This window comes from Hemibagrus wyckioides, linkage group LG08 (assembly GCF_019097595.1).
Source record: "Hemibagrus wyckioides isolate EC202008001 linkage group LG08, SWU_Hwy_1.0, whole genome shotgun sequence".
NCBI classification, from domain to species: Eukaryota; Metazoa; Chordata; class Actinopteri; order Siluriformes; family Bagridae; genus Hemibagrus; species Hemibagrus wyckioides.
In genome coordinates this window covers 12,620,795-12,645,495 of record NC_080717.1, presented here as the reverse complement: position 1 = coordinate 12,645,495, position 24,701 = coordinate 12,620,795, and the positions used below count along the sequence as shown (strand labels likewise).

The window sequence follows — 24,701 nt, the reverse complement described above, 5'->3', positions numbered from 1 at the left end:
TAAATATATATATATATATATATATATACATATACATATATACATATATACGGCTTTCGGGTGAAATTTCAGACCTTTACAGGTGAACTTAATTTGACCTTCTCTAAACTTTTGAATGCACATGTTCAACTGTTCAGTGTTTCAGTACTTTTGCATAACTTGCTGTTCTTGCTGTTGTTGTTAACAAGGTGCTTAACGGCAAAATTCACATCTGATGTTTGATCCTTTAATCGACCAATAAATTTTCTGGTTAAATTAGAATTGGTATTTAAACAGTCCTCATCATGCTGTTCACATTTTGACATCATGAGACCAAGACGACACTTAACGATTGATCAACAGTACCTTGCCATTGCGAGGCTTCAAACAGGATGTTCTCAGATGGAAGTGGCCACTGAGCTTAGAGTGTCACAGAGTGTCATCAGCAGGTTGCGACAGAGAAACAGAGAGACTAGAAGAGTCACAGAAAGGCATAGAAGTGGACGTCCTTTGGCCACATCCCACATTGATGACCGCTTCATTGTGAACAGTGCCCTGCGGAATCGGATGATGAATGCCACTCAACTCCAGGCACATTTAAGGGAGGTGAGAGGCACCCAAGTATCACGTCAGACCATTCGAAACTGTTTACATCAGCGTGGTCTGCGTGTTAGACGACCTGTAAGGGTACCTGACCATACCACCAGGCACAGGCATGGGGCCAGGGAGCATTTACACTGGACGAGGGACCAGTGGGCCTCAGTGCTGTTCTCTGATGAAAGTTGATTCACGTTGAGCAGAAATGATGGCCGCTAATGATGTTGAAGACGTCAAGGAGAGCGCTATGCATCAGCCACTGTTGTGGTGGTGTTATAGTCTGGGCAGGTGTGTCTACTCAATATAGAACTGCCCTACATCTTGTGAATGGTACAGTGACAAGCCAATACTACCTGAATAACATCATTAATCCAGTTATTGTGCCCCTGCATGAACAATACAGGCCTAATTTCATCTTCATGGACGACAATGCTCCAGCTCATCGAGGTCGCATCATTAGGGAAAGGCTGCTGGAGGTATCTCAAATGGAGTGGCCTGCATTTTCTCCAGACCTGAATCCCATAGAAAACCTATGGGATTAGCTGAGTCGCCGTGTAGAGGATCGTAACCCTGCACCCCAGAACCTCAATGACCTGAGGGCCACCCTTCAAGAAGAGTGGAATGCCATGCCTCAGTAGACAATAAGTTGACTCGTAAACAGCATGAGACGTCGTTGTCAAGCTGTAATTGATGGTCAAAGGCACATGACAAATTATTGAGACATTGACATTTTTTGTTGTGGTATACCCACCACTGTTGTTGGCTTTTCTTTCAATAAATTGTTTGAGATGAGGAAATCACCATTGCATGCTTCTACTTAAATGCCCTACTTTCATGATGTAATATCACTGTAGCGTGAACTTTTTACATTTTCCGTAAATTTCACCCAAAAGCCAAAAATCCTTAACTTTCTGTTAAGAATATATATATATATATATATATATATATATATATATATATATATATATATATATATATGTATATATGTATATATGTATATATATATATATATATGTATATATGTATATATATATATATATATATATATATGTATATATATATATATATATATATATATGTATATATATATATGTATATATATATATATATATGTATATATATATATATATATATATATATATATGTATATATATATATATATATATATATATATATATATATATATATATATATATATAAATGCACCCATAGGAAGGCTGTCTGTCTAAAAGCACAACAGATGGAGTAATATAATGTTAAAATACAACTGCAGCCTGCAAAGAGGAAATGATCAGTATTAGTGTCAGTTTCAGTAGTCTGCCAGGTTTGCCATTCTCTTCTGGGTGACACAGAATAGTGTAATTGTTAATAATTTCTGTGTATGGCATAGGGTCAAAAAGTACAAACTGTGTTAAAGGAAACTGATTCTGAGTGTCATTAGAGTCTCAGTTTGTATTAATGTATTGCTTCAAAGTTATTAACTGTTCGATGATGGAAGTAGTCCAAGTAGATCCTCTTGAAAGCATCCATTGTTACAAAAATCTCACATAAAGGCTCAACTGTGCTACATCGCTTTTGTCAGTCGATTCATCCACTGCAAGATAGATTACTGGCACCTTTCTCAGTGGTGTCAAAGTTAGAATGGCTAGTCTTAAAATGTCTTTTCAAGTTATATTTTTTACACATAGACATGCACTCATTGCAGAGTAAACATACAGGCCTAGTACAGACCTGTGTAAACAAATACTTCTCTGTCCATCTGCTGTTAAATTGCCATCAACTTTTTCTTTTTTCAAAGTAAAAAGAGTCATTTTGTCTAGGCTGAGTAGGATCAATGTTGTTTCACAGAATGTTTGATTTGAGTCCCACTGTGAATTAGTCCAGTCCAAGTTGGATGGGATAGTACAATTCTGTGTCAATTAGAAAAGTCAGTGTGGTGTCTAATTTTGACGCATGTCCAATGGTATATATTAACAAACTTCTTAATTGTTTAGTCATAGCTTGCTTTTACTTAATCCTAGATTTAACTGATATTAGCATGTATTTTTATTGCCTCATGAGACAATGGACTTGCAGCAAACCTGAAAAGTATGCTATAAGATGGGTGGAAATATGGTATCTTGCCAGCACTTGCAGCCCAAAACCAAAATGGAGTTGATGCAGTTTATGTGGATGGCTGTTAACACAGGTTGATGCCTAACTATTTGAACAGAAGCCACTAAACAGACCCTGTCCAGTTAGCTAGGATATGCCAAGTCTGTAATCCAACTTTAAGCTTTTCTCTTTGAGGGGGATGGTGTATTCTCGTGAATTTCTCTACTTTTGTCTGTATTTACATTCTTCATTTTTATTTTACTTCCTATGGTACATATGGTCCTAAATACATACATTTACAATAATAGCTGCCAAACAGGAAGTATCTCTAAGAGTCTCCAAGACGATTTGTCCAAATTTAGGTGGCACTACAATGAACAAATTTGTATAAGTACTCATCTTTTAAACCACTGCACTAATAATTCTTATCCCTCTTAATTCCTTTTGAATGTAACACACTGATGTGAATGTAACACATTTGTGATTTTGAAACAAACAAATTGACCAGTTTGAATTTTTTTAAAGAAACTTTACCTACATACTTGTGTGTCTTTGTTGGTTTTATTCAATCATATGTTTGTAAATGAATTGCAAAACAAAATTCATTTTTAAGCATATTTAAGCACAAAATAATGGTCAAATCAAATTTGCATATTACATTTCACTTTCATCAAAAATGCACCCTTTGCAACAATAACTGCTTTACAAATCTGAATTCTTGGGGTCATTGTCTTGCTGTAAAATGAAGTCAGTCAATTTGCTTGGATTCAAACACCTAGAACTTGGGCTCATCAGTCCACATGACTTGGTTCTATATTTTATAGAGAATAACCTTGCTTTCTGAAGACAAGTATAGATTGACAAGTTTCTATGGAAAGCTAATTTTGTTTGGCCATTTTAAATTCTAATTTACAGTGAAAATGACAGGTGACATTCCCTATGGAGAATATAAACTAAAATGGTTCACTCACTGGACATTAACCTATTTTAAAGATTTTTTAACACCTGAGAGGGCATGCAATTTAAGACCAACCACACTTGAATTTCTGGAAAAACAGATGGTTGCAAGCCTCACTAAAATTGACACGTGGCAACCACGTTTTGTGTATTTTTTTTTTTAATTATTATTCTTGGACTAGTTGGCAAATAATTTTTTTATTATTATTTATTATTAATTATTTAGAATTTAGTTATTTAGATGTGCATAGTCAGAGGAGTAGGCCAGGTTTTCTTTTTACTTCAAATTACACACTGTACTGTGTATTAGGGGTGTGCAATATTGACAAAAAAAAGATATCCTGATATTTTCTGGCATTTTACCAAAAATGATAATCAGACAATATTATGCATCATTCAAAAATGTATTTGTAAATGTCTTACATTATACTCACTCCTTTTTACAATGTCAATAGAATGTTGATTGATATTGTTAATTGAAACAATATATGTTAATGGAAAGAGTATTTATTATTAAAACTGAAGCATTGAAGTACAAACAACACAATCACTGCTCAGTAAATGCAACAAGCAAAAATATGACAAATTAAATAGAAAAACAAATTACTCCCTTCAGTATTATCAAATCTTTATCAAAGATACAAAATCTAACCTATGTTATTTTTAAATGACTAATTTCATTTCTGTCCAATATGGCATGAAAAGTAAACAGCTGTAGAACCTGAAACACTTCAAATGTGTCAAAAATATTGCACTCAGTAAAAAAAAAATAGCATATGTAAACAGAAAATACTACTGTAAACAAAGTACACAATTTAAAGTCTAAAAGGTAAAATAGCCTTTATCATTTAAAGTAGTCTTTAGGACAGAGAAAAAAAGCTTTCAATGCCAATTTTTTTTGTCTTTTTTGTTTCATTACCACCTGCTCCAGGTTCCACTGTCATGGCCTAAGTAGAAGCAGTTGAGGGGCATTCTGCCTTCATTGCTGTTCCAATTGCTTTGATCCTGTCATCATTATTGTAGCAGTTTTTAAACTGGGGGTCAAGTGTCGATGCCAAACTCAACAGCTCATCCACACAGTCTTCTGTGTACTTGGAGTTCAGGTACTCCAGAATGGTTTGTTTGATTTGATTCTGTGCCATCAGACTTCACCGCCAGTACAACAACGTTCAAAATTGTTGAACAAGGGCAACACAGGTTTTAAGTAAGAAACTTCTACAAGTTGCTGAACTGACAAAGAATATGGGTTTTTAAATCCATGTCTCACGATTCTTGGGATATAGGCATAAAATATGCATAGTAATTCCATTTTGCTGGTTGATAAGCTGCATCTACCAATGAAATTTCATTTTGATGTGCTGTATGGTTTAGATTGCCTAATTCATTTTAGCAGAGAAGAAGAAAGAACACTCTTCTAAATAATTTGCCACTGTTTGTTAAATCTGAGACCAGCAGCAAAAGGGAGTAAAAATTTACATTACAACAATATAAAAAATATAACAAAAAATATACAATATAAGAATATACAGAGAAGTACAGAAGATGAATAAATACAGCAGGACATGAATATTAGTGCAAAAACAGTAACAGTGCAAACAGGTATTAATGAGATTGGACAAGTATTGCACAGATTATATAACAGCAGTACAGTTCTGGTTGTAAAGTGTTTAGTGCATTAGCAGCAACTTGGTGGAGAAGAAGGGGTGGGGGTAACAGCTTGACTATGAGCTGTTAAAATTCTGTGTGTGTGTTGGGGTTTGGGGTGATGCAGGTTACAGCTCTGGGGAAGAAGCTGTTCCTTAGTCTGTTTGTGCGTATCTTGATTGTCCTGTATCTTTTGCCCGATGGGAGGGGCACAAACAGTTTGTGTCCTGGGTGGATTGGGACCTTAATGATGTTGCTAGCTCTCTTATGTAAACGGCTAGCATAGACCGTGTCTAGATTGGGAAGCTTGGTTCCTACAATTCTCTGTGCAGTCTTGACTATCCGAGCCAGGTCTCTCTGGTCCTCTGCGGTGCAGCTGGTGTACCACACTGTGATGTAGTGGCAGAGAATGCTCTTTATTGTACTCCTGTAGAAATTTACTACGAGCTGAGAGGCATATAACCACACCTGTAGGAGTCTTGGTGCTGCATGCATGTGTGATTGGATAGAGGGGAAAACACATCTATTTTGTTTTAGCCATTCGGTCCCTCCTCACAATTTTCCCAAATATCATCTAAGTTACTACAAGGTTTGCAGCTGTGCAATAATTGAAATGGAAATAATTCAAATGATAATAGTTAGAATATTTGGAAAATACTTTGGAGGCTTGTGGGGACTTCTACAAGCTAACAAAGAAAAAAAGCCTCCACAACCCCACGGATGTTGCGAAAAGCAACTTCCAAGTATGTCATTATGCAGTACCCTGAAACTATCACAAAGCAATGTGCTTGTGGAGTCAATTCTAATGGTAGGGGATTTACCGGCTGACATTCTAATCATGACCTGCTGCACACCACCTGCATACATTGCCATGAATGCCTGGCCAGAAGAAAGTGGTCCCAAGACTATGTGGAGTTTTCCCTTGATAGAGAAGTTTGTGGTTTTTTGTTTCTTATTAATTTGAGAAGCTGCTGAAGAATCCTGGTGAGGAAATGACTACCATAATGTAGTGAACAGGTACTAGCCTCGTCTTTGGGTAACAAAAAAAATCATTCAAACACCAGAATTTATTCTCTTTATGATTAGGCATAGATGATCTGAATGTGGTGTTACTATTGAAATGACAATATGTTAGAATGAGCACATTAATATAAAACAATAATTTATGCTACAGTTATGCTACAATTTATGCTAAATTGTAGTTCTAATAGTTCTAAAGTTCTACTTGTACATTTAACTATATTTAGTGTATAAATCATTGTAATCAACACACATTCATTAAAAAAAAGGTATTTGGCTTTCATTCTGGTGTGACTTTGTAGAGCACACTTCATGAATGCTGCTTAAAATTCCAGCCCTCTTAATGTTAAACGACTTCCCACATCCCTGCTTTAATCTTACCCTGACAAAGACAAATGCCAGTTGCACTTAAAATCTGCAGATTCAAATGCAAAATCCATCATTGCTAAAAGGATAGGCATGTTTTATGCTACTGTACTTAATTGCGTAACATGCAGGTCATATGGGCAACTCGTATGCTGAGGGAAATTTTGGTGTGCATTAATTTTCTGCACATGCTAATCTCATATTTTATAATAGAAATCCAGGAAAGCCAACCAGGATCTTCAGATACAATTGGACCAGGTGTTGCATCATGCACAGGATCCAAACAGCAAAGGCAATTCATTATTCTCTGAGGTATAGATTTTAATATTATTAAAATATGTAAGTTCATATGATATTATGTGCTGATTTATTTTTATTTTTTTTTTACAGGTAGATGACAAGCGTGCAGAAATAGAGAGACAGTTAATCAGTTTGAAAGTACAGTACCAGTCTCTTCAAAAGCAGCATACTTTTACCAAACAGCAGATGCTTCGCATGAAGGTAAAAGTAAGCAGCATTTTTGTTGAGAAGAGAGCAAGTCCAGTTTCCTTTTGGTATTATTTTTGTTCTTTCATCATAGGTGCAGATATCTAATGTAATGCAGCTTCAGGGAATTAGAGCTGACCCAGCCCAGATTGAGCGATTACAGTTCATGTTGTCGGAGAAGAACAGTGAGATAGAAACCTTGATGAAGAAAGTGCAGCAGTTGGAGAAGGTAGAGGTAAGGTTTTGTATAAGTCACTGAATTTGATGCATTGTTTTGACCTACATGGTTTGGATCTATTTGATTCAATCTATTATTAGTGAAAATGAAGCTTAATTCATTCACCACCAGGTGGCAAATCATTCCATTGGTGTCTCCAAGGAAACTGAGCTTGTGGATGAGACATACTACACAGATCTCTTGAAAATGCAGCTCTCAAATTCTAAGTAAGTTTCCATTTAAGAAATAATTAAGTATAGTGTATTAAAGTCATGTGGACTGGGATTTCTTGGGTTTAGATCTTAACTCTAAATTATTATATATGCATGTGTATGTATGTGTGCATATACATATATATGTATATGCACACATACATACACATGCATATATAATAATTTATATATGCATATATATAAATATGCATAATATTTAATATATAATATATGCAAAATATTTATATATATACAGCATACAGGGGTTGGACAATGAAACTGAAACGCCTGGTTTTAGACCACAATAATTCATTAGTATGGTGTGGGGCCTCCTTTTGCGGCCAATACAGCATCAATTCGTCTTGGGAATGACAGATACAAGTCCTGCACAGTGGCCAGAGGGATTTTGAGCCATTCTTCTTGCAGAATAGTGGCCAGGTCACTACGTGATGCTGGTGGAGGAAAACGTTTCCTGACTCGCTCCTCCAAAACACCCCAAAGTGGCTCAATAATATTTAGATCTGGTGACTGTGCAGGCCATGGGAGATGTTCAACTTCACTTTCATGTTCATCAAACCACTCTGTCACCAGTCTTGCTGTGTGTATTGGTGCATTATCATCCTGATACACGGCACCGCCTTCAGGATACAATGTTTGAACCATTGGGTGCACATGGTCCTCCAGAATGGTTCGGTAGTCCTTGGCAGTGACGCGCCCATCTAGCACAAGTATTGGGCCTAGGGAATGCCATGATATTGCAGCCCAAACCATCACTGATCCACCCCCATGCTTCACTCTGGGCATGCAACAGTCTGGGTGGTATGCTTCTTTGGGGCTTCTCCACACCATAAATCTCCCGGATGTGGGAAAGACAGTGAAGGTGGACTCATCAGAGAACAATACATGTTTCACATTGTCCACAGCCCAAGATTTTCGCTGCTGGCACCATTGAAACCCACGTTTGGCATTGGCACAAATGCTGACCAAAGGTTTGAAGTGATCAAAGGTTTGGCTATAGCAGCCCGGCCATGTACATTGACCCTGTGGAGCTCCCGACGGACAGTTTTGGTGGAAACAGGAGAGTTGAGGTGCACATTTTATTCTGCAGTGAGTTGGGCAGGTGTGGTTTTATGTTTTTTGGATACAATCCGGGTTAGCACCCGGACATCCCTTTCAGACAGCTTCCACTTGCGTCCACAGTTACTCCTGTTTGATGTGGTTCGTCCTTCTTGGTGGTATGCTGACATTACCCTGGATACCGTGGCTCTTGATACATCACAAAGACTTGCTGTCTTAGGCACAGATGTGCCAGCGAGACGTGCGCCAACAATTTGTCCTCTTTTGAACGCTGATATGTCACCCATAATGTTGTGTGCATTGCAATATTTTAAGCAAAACTGTGCTATTACTCTGCTAATTAAACCTTCACACTCTGCTCTTACTGGTGGAATGTGCAATCAGTGAAGATTGGCCACCAGGCTGGTCAAATTTAGCCATGAAACCTCCAACACTAAACTGGCCAGTGTTTCAGTTTCATTGTCCATTGTCATTGTGTGTGTGTGTGAGGAAGAAAAAAGACCTCAGATTAAAATGAGTAAATTGATTTCCCCAAGGGACAAGGGGGGGCCTTGTGGAATGGCCAAACTGGCTAAACATTGGAGTGACACAGACTCTGAGTTGGACTGGATTAGAATAGAACAGAAACTGCCCTCACCATTTCATCCCATTAGTATTCTCTCGCAAAGCCTCGTGTACATATACATTATATGTATGTATGTATGTATGTATGTGTATATACACTATATTGCCAAAAGTATTCGCTCACCCATCCAAATAATCAGAATCAGGTGTTCCAATCACTTCCATGGCCACAGGTGTATAAAATCATGCACCTAGGCATGCAGACTGTTTTTACAAACATTTGTGAAAGAATGGGTCGCTCTCAGGAGCTCAGTGAATTCCAGTGTGGAACTGTGATAGGATGCCACCTGTGCAACAAATCCAGTCTTGAAATTTCCTCGCTCCTAAATATTCCACAGTCAACTGTCAGCTGTATTATAAGAACGTGGAAGTGTTTGGGAACGACAGCAACTCAGCCACGAAGTGGTAGGCCACGTAAACTGACAGAGCGGGGTCAGCGGATGCTGAGGCGCATAGTGCGAAGAGGTCGCCAACTTTCTGCAGAGTCAATCGCTACAGACCTCCAAACTTCATGTGGCCTTCAGATTAGCTCAAGAACAGTGCGCAGAGAGCTTCATGGAATGGGTTTCCATGGCCGAGCAGCTGCATCCAAGCCATACATCACCAAGTGCAATGCAAAGCGTCGGATGCAGTGGTGTAAAGCACGCCACCACTGGACTCTACAGCAGTGGAGACGCGTTCTCTGGAGTGACGAATCGCGCTTCTCCATCTGGCAATCTGATGGACGAGTCTGGGTTTGGCGGTTGCCAGGAGAACGGTACTTGTCTGACTGCATTGTGCCAAGTGTAAAGTTTGGTGGAAGGGGGATTATGGTGTGGGGTTGTTTTTCAGGAGCTGGGCTTGGCCCCTTAGTTCCAGTGAAAGGAACTCTGAATGCTTCAGCATACCAAGACATTTTGGACAATTCCATGCTCCCAACTTTGTGGGAACAGTTTGGAGCTGGCCCCTTCCTCTTCCAACATGACTGTGCACCAGTGCACAAAGCAAGGTCCATAAAGACATGGATGACAGAGTCTGGTGTGGATGAACTTGACTGGCCTGCACAGAGTCCTGACCTCAACCCGATAGAACACCTTTGGGATGAATTAGAGCGGAGACTGAGAGCCAGGCCTTCTCGTCCAACATCAGTGTGTGACCTCACAAATGCGCTTCTGGAAGAATGGTCAAAAATTCCCATAAACACACTCCTAAACCTTGTGGACAGCCTTCCCAGTAGAGTTGAAGCTGTTATAGCTGCAAAGGATGGACCGACGTCATATTGAACCCTATGGATTAGGAATGGGATGTCACTTAAGTTCATATGCAAGTCAAGGCAGGTGAGCGAATACTTTTGGCAATATAGTGTATATATACATACATACAAACACACACACACACACACACACACACACTATAGTGCCAAAAGTATTCGCTCACCTGCCTTGACTCGCATATGAACTTAAGTGACATTCCATTCCTAATCCATAGGGTTCAATATGACGTCGGTCCACCCTTTGCAGCTATAACAGCTTCAACTCTTCTGGGAAGGCTGTCCACAAGGTTTAGGAATGTGTTTATGGGAATTTTTGACCATTCTTCCAGAAGCGCATTTGTCAGGTCACACACTGATGTTGGACGAGAAGGCCTGGCTCTCAGTCTCCGCTCTAATTCATCCCAAAGGTGTTCTATTGGGTTGAGGTCAGGACTCTGTGCAGGCCAGTCAAGTTCATCCACACCAGACTCTGTCATCCATGTCTTTATGGACCTTGCTTTGTGCACTGGTGCACAGTCATGTTGGAAGGGGAAGGGGCCAGCTCCAAACTGTTCCCACAAAGTTGGGAGCATGGAATTGTCCAAAATGTCTTGGTATGCTGAAGCATTCAGAGTTCCTTTCACTGGAACTAAGGGGCCAAGCCCAGCTCCTGAAAAACAACCCCACACCATAATCCCCCTTCCACCAAACTTTACACTTGGCACAATGCAGTCAGACAAGTACCGTTCTCCTGGCAACCGCCAAACCCAGACTCGTCCATCAGATTGCCAGATGGAGAAGCGCGATTCGTCACTCCAGAGAACGCATCTCCACTGCTCTAGAGTCCAGTGGCGGCGTGCTTTACACCACTGCATCTGACGCTTTGCATTGCACTTGGTGATGTATGGCTTGGATGCAGCTGCTCGGCCATGGAAACCCATTCCATGAAGCTCTCTGCGCACTGTTCTTGAGCTAATCTGAAGGCCACATGAAGTTTGGAGGTCTGTAGCGATTGACTCTGCAGAAAGTTGGCGACCTCTTCGCACTATGCGCCTCAGCATCCGCTGGCCCTGCTCCGTCAGTTTACGTGGCCTACCACTTCGTGGCTGAGTTGCTGTCGTTCCCAAACACTTCCATGTTCTTATAATACAGCTGACAGTTGACTGTGGAATATTTAGGAGCGAGGAAATTTCACGACTGGATTTGTTGCACAGGTGGCATCCTATCACAGTTCCACGCTGGAATTCACTGAGCTCCTGAGAGCGACCCATTCTTTCACAAATGTTTGTAAAAACAGTCTGCATGCCTAGGTGCTTGATTTTATACACCTGTGGCCATGGAAGTGATTGGAACACCTGATTCTGATTATTTGGATGGGTGAGCGAATACTTTTGGCAATATAGTGTATATATATGTGTGTGTGCGTGCGTGTGTGTGTGTGTATACAGTGAGGGGAAAAAATTATTTGATCCCCTGCTGATTTTGTACGTTTGCCCACTGACAGAAATGATCAGTCTGTAATTTTAATGGTAGGTGTATTTGAAGAGTGAGAGACAGAATAACAACAAAAAAATCCAGAAAAATGCATTTCAGAAAAGTTATACATTGATTTGCATTTTAATGAGTGAAATAAGTATTTGATCCCCTATCAATCAGAAAGATTTCTGGCGCCCAGGTGTCTTTTATACAGGTAACGAGCTGAGATTACAGTAGGAGCACTCTCGGGGAGTGTTATTAATCTCAGCTCGTCAACTGTATGAAAGACACCTGTCCACAGAAGGAAGCAATCAATCAGATTCCAAACTCTCCATCATGGCCAAGACCAAAGAGCTGTCCATGGATGTCAGGGACAAGATTGTAGACCTACACAAGGCTGGAATGAGCTACAAGACCATTGCCAAGCAGCTTGGTGAGAAGGTGACAACAGTTGGTGCGATTATTTCCAAATGGAAGAAACACAAAAGGACTGTCAATCTTCCTTCCGTCTGGGGCTCCATGCAAGATCTCACCTCATGGAGTTTCAATGATCATGAGAACGGCGAGGAATCAGCCCAGAATTACACTGGAGGATTTTGTCAATGATCTCAAGGCAGCTGGGACCATAGTCACCAAGAAAACAATTGGTAACACACTACGCTGTGAAAGACTGAAATCCAGTAGCACCCGCAAGGTCCCCCAGCTAAAGAAAGCACATGTACAGGCTCATCTGAAGTTTGCCAGTGAACATCTGAATGATTCAGAGGTCATGTGGTCAAATGAGACCAAAATCCAGCTCTTTGGCATCAACTCAACTCGCTGTGTTTGGAGGAGGAGGAATGCTGCCTTTGACTCCAAGAAGACTATCCCCACCGTCAAACATGGAGGTGGAAACATTATGCTTTGGGGGTGTTTTTCTGCTAAGGGGACAGGACAACCGCACCGCATCAAAAGGACAATGGATGGAGCCATGTACCGTCAAATCTTGAGTGAGAAGATGAATGCCTCAGCCAGGGCATTGAAAATGGATAGTGGATGCAAACAGGAGTGGTCCCAAATTCCTTGAGATGTGAGATGTGTGCAAACCTGGTGGCCAACTACAAGAAATGTCTGACGTCTGTGATTGCCAACAAGGGTTTGTCACCAAGTACTAAGTCATGTTTTGCAAAGGGGTCAAATACTTATTTCACTCAATAAAATGCAAATCAATGTATAACTTTTTTGAAATGTGTTTTTCTGGAATTTTTTGTTGTTATTCTGTCTCTCACTGTTCAGATAAACCTAACATTAAAATTACAGACTGATCATTTCTTTGTCATTGGGCAAACGTACAAAATCAGCAGGGGATCAAATAATTTTTTCCCTCACTGTATATATATATTGTATATATGATATATAAATTATCATACCTTTTAACAGTTTATAATTACACACATATGGAGACAAGTGTTACCGATTAAGTCTTTCGGCCTCTCCCATGTTGGGAAACTTACCGACTGTTACAATGCATCCTTCTACAAATGCTGAAAAGAAAACTTTATTAACTTTGCACTAACTGAGAAGAACTTGTTAGTGATGTAAAACATTAGTTAAGTTAACTAAAGATTTTTGAAGTTTGGGTTTCTTTTTCTGCAGAACTCAGATTTCTGAAGTTGAACAAAAAATGCAACTGTAAATTGGTACTATGTAATATGCTATGATTGCAAAATCAAAAACTGAAAACAGAGAGTTAATGTTTACAAATCATTATTTCACCAACCTGTTGAATGCAATTAAATGCAATTTCAAATAGTCATCATTATTAGCATTTCTTCATTTGAAAAGAATTCTCATAATTTATTTCTATGTGATATCTCAAACTCATATAACCTTCTTTTTTCTATAGACCATACAAATGTTTTCATAAATTCTGTTTTTTTAATTAATACAATGCAAGTTTCAAACCTTTTAAGCTATGACTCAGAACTTTAATCCATTTGAAGCGGTTTTGGGTGAGAAACAGATCAAAACACCTCATTCATTGTAAACCCTGATGCCTGTATTGCTTCAGAAAACATGGGTTAAATTACTGGAGTCGTATGGATTACCGTTATAAGCTTGTTGCTTCTATTCAGATACTTTAAGACTTTTATTTTTCCAACTTTTGCTCACCAAAAGAATGTGTGGTCTGCCCTGATGATGCCACCTTCGGTGTAAATATCAGTGCAAAAAGAAAAGAATTGGTCTTGCCAGTCCAATGCTTTCAGAGAGGACTGTTGTTACCACCAGTCTTGTGGAGGTACATTTTTAGTTGGGAAAATTTGATTATGATTGATGTACATAAATTAATATATTAATAAATATTGCATGATATGCAATGACTGGTCCTCCTCAATTTAAAATCTTTATTACTCAGAGGAAGGGTACTTGTCAAGCTACCAGAGGTAAAATATAAAATGACAGGGTTATTTCTTTTAGAAGTGCCAATCAGAGTTCTCTATTAAAGTGTCATAAGAATGGAATTCAATACCTCTCATAATAAAATTATGCCTTTTTGATGATCAGATTTGTACAGTTTGTGGTATCTTCAACCCTTGCTATGTGTTTTTCTTGTTTAATTTCAAATTGCTTTTCTTTGTTTGCATTTTTGTTGTTTTTCCTTCATATCTGCAAATTTTTCTCCTGCCTATTGCTTTCCTGCTGTTGAAGTCACACATTTTGCATGCTTTACAACGTTAAATGAAATTTTTTAATTTCTTTTTTTTTTGGTTACCTGTGGCTAGTAACATCTGGCACCAATTTTTATTTTTTAGGAAAGTTGCAGAGCAACTAAAGGTGGAATTAACCATGGCAAGAATGAAAACCCTTTCTGAGAGTCATAGGGTCCTTGAATTGGAAAGAAAACTCTTTGCAGCAGAGAATGCTCTAAAGCAAGGGCGCACTGAGCTTATCAAGATCCAAGTGAAAATTGAAGAACTCCAGATGAAATATGAGCCTAATGGTAATATAATACACACATAATAGAGTTTTAACAGATTTTTAAGTCTGTTCTTACTCATCATTCAAGCCACAATCCACAAATTTGTGTTCTGCTCTACAATCTTTTATGTTTGATTTGTATTAATATCAATTTCATTCACCCCTGGCAACCAGGTTGTTTAATTTTTTTTTAATTCTTTAATGAGATGTGCATAATATTTACAACACTGTCTTACCAGCAAAATCAATTTATAACTAAACCATTAACCACCAACTAAATCATTAGATTCAGTTAGTTATAAAAGAAAATATAATTATGTTTAGGTTCTATAAACAGAGCAAATTTACAATAAATGGGAGTTGTGGGGTATATTTTGAAATCATTTAGGATTATATAACATTCTGTTCTCACTATGAATGTAAAGTTTCACTTCACTTCAAACTGGTTTAAAAATCATCAGATCTATACCTAAAATGATAGTTTTTATCACCTGAGTCTCCACTATTCTGGAAAGGATTTTCACTAGATTCTGAAGCATGGCTATGGGAATTTCCGCTAGAGGTTTAGCAATTCTGCTTTCCGAAAGAGTATTAGTGAGATTGGTCCCTGATGTTCATTATGATAACTTCTGATTTCCATTTCACAATAATAGCAACTACTGTATTTGTAGACTGAGGTATATCTAACCCGTCAAATTTTCCCAAACTGACTTGGCATCATATGACAGTGCTGCGTATAAAGTCAGTGAGCTCTTCAGCATGACCCATTCTTCTACCAGTGTTGGTCTCTGGAGGTGGCTGTGGCTGAAACACCTGAACTCAAGAATTAGAGTACTTGGTCTTATATGTCTTTTTTTTTTCCTTACAAGTTTACCAATAGATTTTTTTCCTCAGAGGTGAGAAAGGCACAGTCTCAGAACTGCAAGCGAGAGAAATTTCCAGTACCTGATGGGTCTGACCATAGCAACATGGAAACTCTAGATCTGAAGACCGAGCCAAGCAAGAATAAGGCAACAAATGGAGAAGCCCTCCCTTGTGCCTCTGACAATGGAATTTTGACCCCAATGCAGTTATTCCAAGCTCCAAACTGTAGCTCTGTCTTGCTTTGTGAGCCTAAATGTGTTCGCATCTGTGAGAATGCCCCAGTTTCTATTCCTGATTTCTCAAGGTAAATATCTCCCTTTGTTTACAAATTTTGTGTGAATTATTTGACACATAAGGGATTTTAAGAGAAGACACTATTCTTTTGAAATAGGTCCTTATGATAATAATTTTGGTTAGTTGAAAAGTAAGTAGTTTCTCAAATTAATGTCACATAATTAATGTCAATATCACATCAGGTACATCTATCACATATGTGTATTTGCCCTGTCACAGCATCATTCTTTAGTCAACACCTCAGAGTTATAGTCTGCCAACCAAAGCATTAATTTAATGACAAACTGATGTTATTACATTTTTTTTTAAATTGTGCAGCACATTTCTACTCTCTAAATGCAAAGTATTTCACAGTACCTGACAGAAATTTTCATTAATTGCTTAAAGAAACACAAAAGGTACACACAAACTGGTATAAAATTTCACTTGACAGGTACAGAGCTACAGCTGCTGTTAAGTTATTATAAAGCAAGATAATTAAAGTAGGTTTTAAGTTATTTTCTTAAAATGCCCATTCTAACAGTTATCTAACAGATAACTTCATCATTCTGGTACAAGTTGATCTTTGTTTCATCTATCCAGAGGATGTTGTCCCATATATACAGTAATACCTCACACATCCATGAGGTTACGTTCCAGGACCCATCGCGAATGACGAGGTTTCGCGGATGTTCGGTGCAGACACTAAAAATGCTAATACTGTACCGTAAATGCTTATTTTTAAAGTTTAAACCCTAAATATGACCCAAATCATGCTCCCCAAACACTTTGATTTCATTTAAAAGTTAGCTTAATTCATTACCCTTAAAAAATAAATAAATGTTTGATGTAAAAATAGAGTACAGTATCACCTGTATAAAAACCAAGAAAAAAAAATCACCGAGATCACTTATTCACGGAATATACGCGTGTGTTAAACTGAGCACAAGGGGCACGACATCACACATACAAAGCGTCATAGGTACCAGCCAATCAGCAGCTAGGTAAAACTGTTAATGCTCTGTGATTGGCTACTTCCAACCCTTCCAGCCAATAGCGTGTCGTAATGGCTGTACTCTACACACGTGATATCGGCGATGTCCGATATCATTAAAGTAACATTTATATTTTATTTATATTGATATTTTGTTGATTTTACTTTTATATTTATATTACTAAATTAATATTTTTTTTCTTAATGTCGCATGTAGGATTTTGCAAGGATTTCGCAGGTCAAATTAGTTAGGTTCCAATGAAAATTCAGTTGTATATCAGTATATCAGTGAAGCCACGAATCGTGAGACACGGATCCGCGAGGTATTACTGTACAGCCATTTTTCTTCAGTCTAAGGCTTGCCAACATGTTTACAGTTTGTTCTAAATCCTCTGTTTTTACTTGATGGTGTTGGGCAACTGTTGTTAAGGTTTTTTTTTCTTATATATAGAAATAGTTCTACTGTCATGTACCACAGTTGATTACTGGTGTCCTTCACCAGTGCAACTTTTCTATTAAGAATGTACCAAATAATTAATTTTTACGTTTTTACTATTGATTAATTTTATTTTTTAGTCTATGATGGCTTGGATCATTCTCGCTTCATAGAGAGAATCCTTTGCTGAGAGTTATCAGCAATAGATTCTAATTGCCAGACTTTCACTCTCTTATATGAGGGATTGGCAGACCCTGGCCAAGTTGTCCAGTTACTTTTGGTCACTTATAAAGAAGGGATCAATTTCTACACTGTTCACCCAATTTGACTGCACATACCCTAATATTCTGGCTTAATGTATTTGATTAGATTAGATTAGATTACACTTTATTGTCCTTGTGCAGTGTACATGTACAGAACCAATGAAATGCAGTTAGCATCCAACCAGAAGTGCATAAGTGGCATATTTACAATAAATTACAATAAAGATATACAGCTATATATTTCACCCAAAAGCCAAATATCCTTAACTTTTTGTGAGTAATTTCACAAAAAGTTAAGGATATTTGGTTTTTGGGTGAAATTTATGGAAAATAATAATGTGTCATGTGCCCTTGACCATCAATTACAGCTTGACAACAACATCTCATGCTGTTCACAAGTCGACTTATTGTCTGCTGAGGCATGGCATTCCACTCTTCTTGAAGGGCGGCCCTCAGGTCATTGAGGTTCTGGGGTGCAGGGTTACGAGCCTCTACACAGCGACTCAGCTGATCCCATAGGTTTTCTATGGGATTCAGGTCTGGAGAAAGTGCAGGCCACTCCATTTGAGGTACCCCAGCCTCAGCAGCTGTTCCCTAATGATGTGACCTCAATGAGCTGGACCATTGTCCTCCATGAAGATGAAATTAGGCCTGTGTTGTTCATGCAGGGGCACAATGACTGGATTAATGATGTTATTCAGGTAGTATTGGCTTGTCACTGTACCATTCACAAGATGTAGGGAAGTTCTGTATTGAGTAGACACCTGCCCAGACTGTAACACCACCACCACCAAAGGCTCGTCTGGTGACAACAGTGGCTGATGCATAGCGCTCTCCTTGACGTCTCCAACATCATTGGCAGCTATCATTTCTGCTCAACGTGAATCGACTTTTATCAGAGAAACAGCACTGAGGCCCACTGGTCCCTTGTCCAGCGTAAATGCTCCCTGGCCCATGCAAGACGGGTCAGGTACCCTTGCAGGTCGTCTAGCACGCAGACCATGCTGATGTAAACGGTTTCGAATGGTCTGACTTGGGTGCCTCTTACCTCCCTTAAATGTGCCTGGAGTTGAGTGGCATTCATCATCCGGTTCCGCAGGGCACTGTTCACAATGAAGCGGTCATCAACGTGGGATGTGGCCAAAGGACGTCCACTTCTATGCCTTTCTGTGACTCTTCTAGTCTCTCTGTATCTCTGTCGCAACCTGCTGATGACAATCTGTGACACTCTAAGCTAAGTGGCCACTTTCCTCTGAGAACATCCTGTTTGAAGCCTCGCGATGGCGAGGTACTGTTGATCAATTGTTGGGTGTCGTCTTGGTCTCATGATGTCAAAATGTGAACAGCATGATGTTTAAATACCAATTCTAATTGAACCAGAAAATTTATTGGTCGATTAAAGGATCAAGCATCAGATGTGATGTACAGGTATGCAGTCATGGGTGAAGGAGTATAGAAGAGGGGACAATACACAGCCTTAGGGAACTCCAGTGTTGAGGATGAGACTGGAGGTTGTTGGGTTGTCCAGTCTGACAGACTGTGGTCGAGTCCAATTGCAGAGAGGAGTACTAATTCCAAGCTGTCCAGGTGAATCAGAGCAGAATGAAGGACTGTGGAGATGGCATCCTCTGTTGACCGGTTACGGAAATAAGCATGGGAGATAGACAGTCTTGGAGGTGGGTGAGGAACAGCCTTTCGAAGAGCTTTGCTATGATGGGGCTGAGTGCGACCGGACAAAAGTCACTGGGTGTCACTGCAGCAGAGTGCTCAGGCACAGGCATGATGGTAGCTGACTTAAAGCAGCTGGGGACAACTGCCTGAGCTAGGGACAGGTTAAAGATGTCGTGAAGACTTCAGTCAGTTGTTCTGCACAGGCTCTAAACACCCAGCCAGGGTTGCCATCAGGGCCAGCTGTTTTACGCGCATTGACCCTAGTCAGAATAGCACACACTTCCGAGGTGGAGAGAGTGAGTGGCATCAGCCAGAATAATGTATACATGGTCCAGGGTTCTGTGTCCTCTAGTGAAGCAGGAGACATTCTGTTGAAACTTTGGCAGAACAGATCTTAAGTTGCAGTGATTAAAATCCCCAGCGACAATAAAGACTCCACCAGGGTGCACTGTCTGCAGATTGTATCCAAGATCAACAGAGCAATAGGAACAAACAGGGATAGAGACAGTGCACCATGTTTTGTTTACATAGATACCTAAGCCTCCACCTCTGTTTTTACCTGTTACTGCAGCTTCTCTATCAGCCCTGAAAATAGTGCGCCCCTCAAGCTCCAGCATGCTGTTCGGAATGCCATTGTTAAGCCAAGTTTCTGAGAAAACCATTAAATTACAGTTTGTAATCTGTCTTTGCGTAAGTGTCCAAATCCTGAGCTTGTCCAGTTTGTTCGCCAGGGACCGAACATTGGCGAGAAAAAAATCCGGAAGCGCTAGTTGGTGTGGATTTAGCCTTAGTTTGGCTCGTAGTCCTCCTCATTTTCCTTGTCTATGTTTGCGGTCTCTGTGCCGGCGCCGGACTCTTCTGAACAACAGGCACGATGTGTGGCGGCTTCCTCACAAGCTCCGGTGGTAGCTGGGCAAAATTGAAAACGTAGTTCGAAACAGAGTTTGTGTACGCATTATTGATGCTAAGTAATTATAAGTTAAAGCTAAGCTAAGTTAAAATCACACGACTGAAACAAACAAACCTACAGTTGATTAGTAGGTAAATAACCACTAATACAGTAAATCTGGCGAGACGCTGAGCCTCGCAATGTGTATGCGCTGCCATCTTGGTCATTAATGTATGATATCATAGCAGCTAGATGAATATGTCATATGCCTCACATTATCCGTTATGTCCTATTGAAATGGATGTAAACCAGGGGTCTCCAACCTTTTTCCCTTGAGGGCTACATTGACAAACCTAAGGTGGCCAAGAGCCACTTGTGTTATATTATTAGTAACGTATTTACAAAGCTTATTGCCATAAACCAAACCAGCTGAATAAGCTATTTTTGTCTGAACTTTTAAACAAAATGTCAATATTGACATCAATTTAATTGTTAATTGATTTAACATAACGGGTTTGCTGAACTAGACATCACTTATTACTGTCAGATTTCCTTCATTCACATGGATTCTGTTATTTATCAGCACATTGTTATTGACAAGCATATGCAATGGGAAATATTAAAGAGTACTTTGCTCTGAAACACCAGCTGCACTAATGAGAAATGTCTTCAGCATACTCGTCTTGCATCTTCGTGCAGCAGGATAGATTCATTCAACTGTCTTACTTTGGCAGCATTGTAGCTTTATTCCTAATGCTGTCGAATCCCCTAAAGCTTCCAAGTTAAAAGGATCTGCCATGTGTTTTCTTTATCCAAACTACTTCAATTGTGGTTATAGATTTAAGTTTATATAATGATTCTATGTACAGTCTTGGTGCTAGTAGTGTGTAAAAGCAATTGGTGAATGGCTGTATTAAATTGCGTGATGCATGTGCGGAGTGTCAGATTTCGATACAGCATCGGAAAGGGATGGGATGTTTGTGAGTTTGATTAGGATGAAATTTAAACAGGTTTATTGAGTTCATTTCATTTTATCAATTTTGTACATATTTCATGAAACTTTAGGCGAGCTACTCAGAAGTGGGTGTGTCATGTTGGAGAGCCCTGCTGTAAACTGATTTAGAGAAGCTCACTCAGTGACTGTTCTTGCTAACGTGAGGGGACAATTTTTTTTTTAGCTCTGACACTAAATAAAAAAAGACTATTAAATAAAAACAGAACAAACAGGAGTGGCAGGTGGAGCTCTATTTACCAGTTGATCTGTAGAAAAAAAAAATCTGTGGGTTCTTTATTGGCACTGATTAACCTATTATAACCGATTATAATGTGTTTATTATTATAAACCTACTATAATAAGCAGTTCTTGTCATTTAAACTGTTTTGACACGGTCTTCAAGTGAACTTTATCTAGTGTTGCAGATATTATTAAACCAGCTAACCAAATCATTAACATTAGAAGGCTGAATTATTTCTGACTTTAAGTAAGTGAAAACAGTGGTTGGCTGTTTTTAAAAAAAACAGCAGGATATTGTATGTTTAGACTCAAGCTTTATTGTATGTTTAGACTCAAGCATTTTCCTAACAACAACAAAGTTGATTCAGCATATGACCCACCTCACCCCCATGCTTATGTGTGGGACATTAAAAGATTCAGTAGCATTTAAGAATTCTGCTGCAAATGTATTAGTAATATCACAAACGTATGATCATTTTGTCAAACTAAGTACAACTACTTTTACAGTCATCCTATATGTAAGCCTTTCTATATCTTTTGGATATACAGTGCTGCTTAAAAGTTTAAAAGCCCTTAAGCTGTTCAGAGTGTTCTGTTGTTTTACCTTGATTTTCCTATTTTATCATCACCTGCTATTTATAAATTAAATGTCAGATGTATGTTGATCAATTGCATATGTTTGTTTAGAGGGAATTTTGCGAGTAGCCAAAAAAACTACATTAAAGATTGAATCATTGTATGTGCAAAAGTAAGTGAAGCCCGAGCTGCATTGGTAAAGTCAAGTGGGTAACAGATACAGGTGAAACACATTTGGGTGCTTAATTAATCAGTTAAGCAGACCAATCAAATTAGACATCCTTAGGAAAGTGGTTGGGCAACACTGATTAATAGAGAGAGGAAACCAACCAAACCACTGCAGTGCCAAGGAGTCAATGCCAAGAGGAAAGGAGATATCCGAGGACATCAGGAAGAAGGTGGTGACAGCCCATCAGTCTGGGGAGGCTATAAGACCATCTCCAAGAGATTCCAACTCCATCCATCTACTGTAAGACAAATCATCTACAAATGGAGGGCATTCAACATGACCACAACTCTTCCTAGAAGTGGATGCCCATCAAGAAGCACCAGAAAAATAATAAATGAGGTAAAGGCCAATCCACACCTCACCTCTAGATAGTTGCAGACCTCTCTGGCAGCAGCTGGGGTAAATGTACATGCATCTCCAATCAGTCGAAAATTGAACAGACATGAGATTTATGGGAGGGTTGCTAGAAAGAAGCCTCTGCTCTCAAAATAGAATAAAGTTGCCCCTTTCAACTTTGCCAGAAAGCATTTGGACAAACCAGAAGTCTTTTGGAAGTCCATTCTTTGGACAGATGAGTCCAAAATAGATTTATTTGGTCATAATCAAAGCCGCCATGTTTGGAGAAAAGCCAACACTGAATTCCAGGAAAAGAACCTCCTCCCAACAGTGAGGCATGGTGGTGGAAATGTGAAGGTCTGGGGCTGCTTTTCTGCCTCCGGGCCAGGGCGACTCCATATTATTCAGGGAAACTTGAATTCTCAGACCTAACAACAAATTCTTGAAGAGAATCTCCTGCCATCAGCCAGAGAGCTGAAGCTGGGCTGAAAATGGGTGATGCAACAAGACAAGACCCTAAGCATTCAAGCAAATCCATCAAGGAATGGCTTAAAAGAAAGAAGTTTCACACTTTTGATTGGCCGAGTCAGAGTCCGGCTCTCAATCCTGAAATGTTGTGACTAGACCTGAAGCAGGCGGTACATTCCAGATGTCCTTCCAACCTCTCTCAACTAGCTGAGTTCTGCAAGGAGGAGTGGGCAAAAATCCCCAAAGACAGATGTGAGAGACTGGTCAGTGGTTACAGAAGACATTTGGTTGAAGTAATGGCTGCAAATGGAGGTACCACAAGCTACTAAATAAAAGGCTTACTTACTTTTGCACATACAATAATTCAATCTTTCATGTAGTTTTTTGGCTACTCGCAAAATTCCCTCTAAACAAACATATGCAATTGATCAACATATATCTGACATTTAATTTATAAAAAGCAGGTGATGATAAAATATCAATGTAAAACAACAAAAAAGTCTGAACAGCTCGAGGTTCACAAACTTTTAAGCAGCACTGTAGTTTTACACATTTCGATTTTTTTTTATAAAAACTTTCTGAAGGTCTGGTATTTTTTTTTTTCTTTCTACTTTTTGATTACTTTATATAATAGGGAAAGACATTTAGTTCAATATAACCAAATGCATGGATATGTTACTGAAATAGTATTGTATGTGCCATGTAGCAACATACAAAAAAATGCACATGTTCCCATTATGGGGACCAGTCACATTTTATTTATCTTTGATGTGAATGTTTTCTTTTTTCATTTAGGTCTTCAGTGAAAGATACCATTAGCACAGCAAAACATAAAACGATTAACTGGGATGAGGAAGAAGACTGCAAATCTGAAAGGTGCAAGATGTATGAAGCACCTGTTCATGTTGATTCAGAGAACACTATGGAAAGACAGTGTGCTCAACAGTAGAAGTCTTAGAAGTACATAATTGCTAAAAATTTGCTAAAATGTCTATATTTTTAAATTCCATTAGACAATAAATGTTAACAGGCAACAACTTGTGATGTGTTGCAGTGTGTTTTTAATGTACATATTCATGTACAATATATATATTGCTTTGTGCACTGGTGCACAGTCATGTTGGAAGAGGAAGGGAAGAGGAAGGGGCCAGCTCCGAACTGTTCCCACAAAGTTGGGAGCATGGATTTGTCCAAAATGTCTTGGTATGCTGAAGCATTCAGAGATCCTTTCACTGGAACTAAGGGGCCAAGCCCAGCTCCTGAAAAACAACCCCACACCATAATCCCCCCTCCACCAAACTTTACACTTGGCACAATGCAGTCAGACAAGTACCGTTCTCCTGGCAACTCGTCCATCAGATTGCCAGATGGAGAAGCACGATTCGTCACTCCAGAGAACGCGTCTCCACTGCTCTAGAGTCCAGTGGGGGCGTGCTTTACACCACTGCATCCGACGCTTTGCATTGCACTTGGTGATGTATGGCTTGGATGCAGCTGCTCGGCCATGTTTACGTGGCCTACCACTTCGTG

The 24,701-nt window shown here is 39.2% G+C and overlaps 1 protein-coding gene across 3 annotated transcripts in view; it reads left to right on the top strand.

The window, feature by feature from the left end:
• The window catches only part of spdl1 (spindle apparatus coiled-coil protein 1), a 39,206-nt gene extending 14,952 nt beyond the window's left edge, over nt 1–24,254 (top strand). For 2 of the 3 annotated variants that reach the window (XM_058397341.1, XM_058397340.1), the window contains exons 6-12: nt 6,871–6,969; nt 7,048–7,158; nt 7,238–7,378; nt 7,493–7,587; nt 14,773–14,960; nt 15,833–16,106; nt 23,967–24,241. In XM_058397341.1, the coding sequence (XP_058253324.1) occupies nt 6,871–6,969; nt 7,048–7,158; nt 7,238–7,378; nt 7,493–7,587; nt 14,773–14,960; nt 15,833–16,106; nt 23,967–24,120 (1,062 nt within the window). In that variant the 3' untranslated portion in view covers nt 24,121–24,241. Of the gene's footprint in view, nt 1–6,870; nt 6,970–7,047; nt 7,159–7,237; nt 7,379–7,492; nt 7,588–14,772; nt 14,961–15,832; nt 16,107–23,966 lie in introns of all 3 variants that reach the window. The other variant, XM_058397342.1, reaches the window with a different exon arrangement.
• Nucleotides 24,255–24,701: the final 447 nt, after the last annotated feature.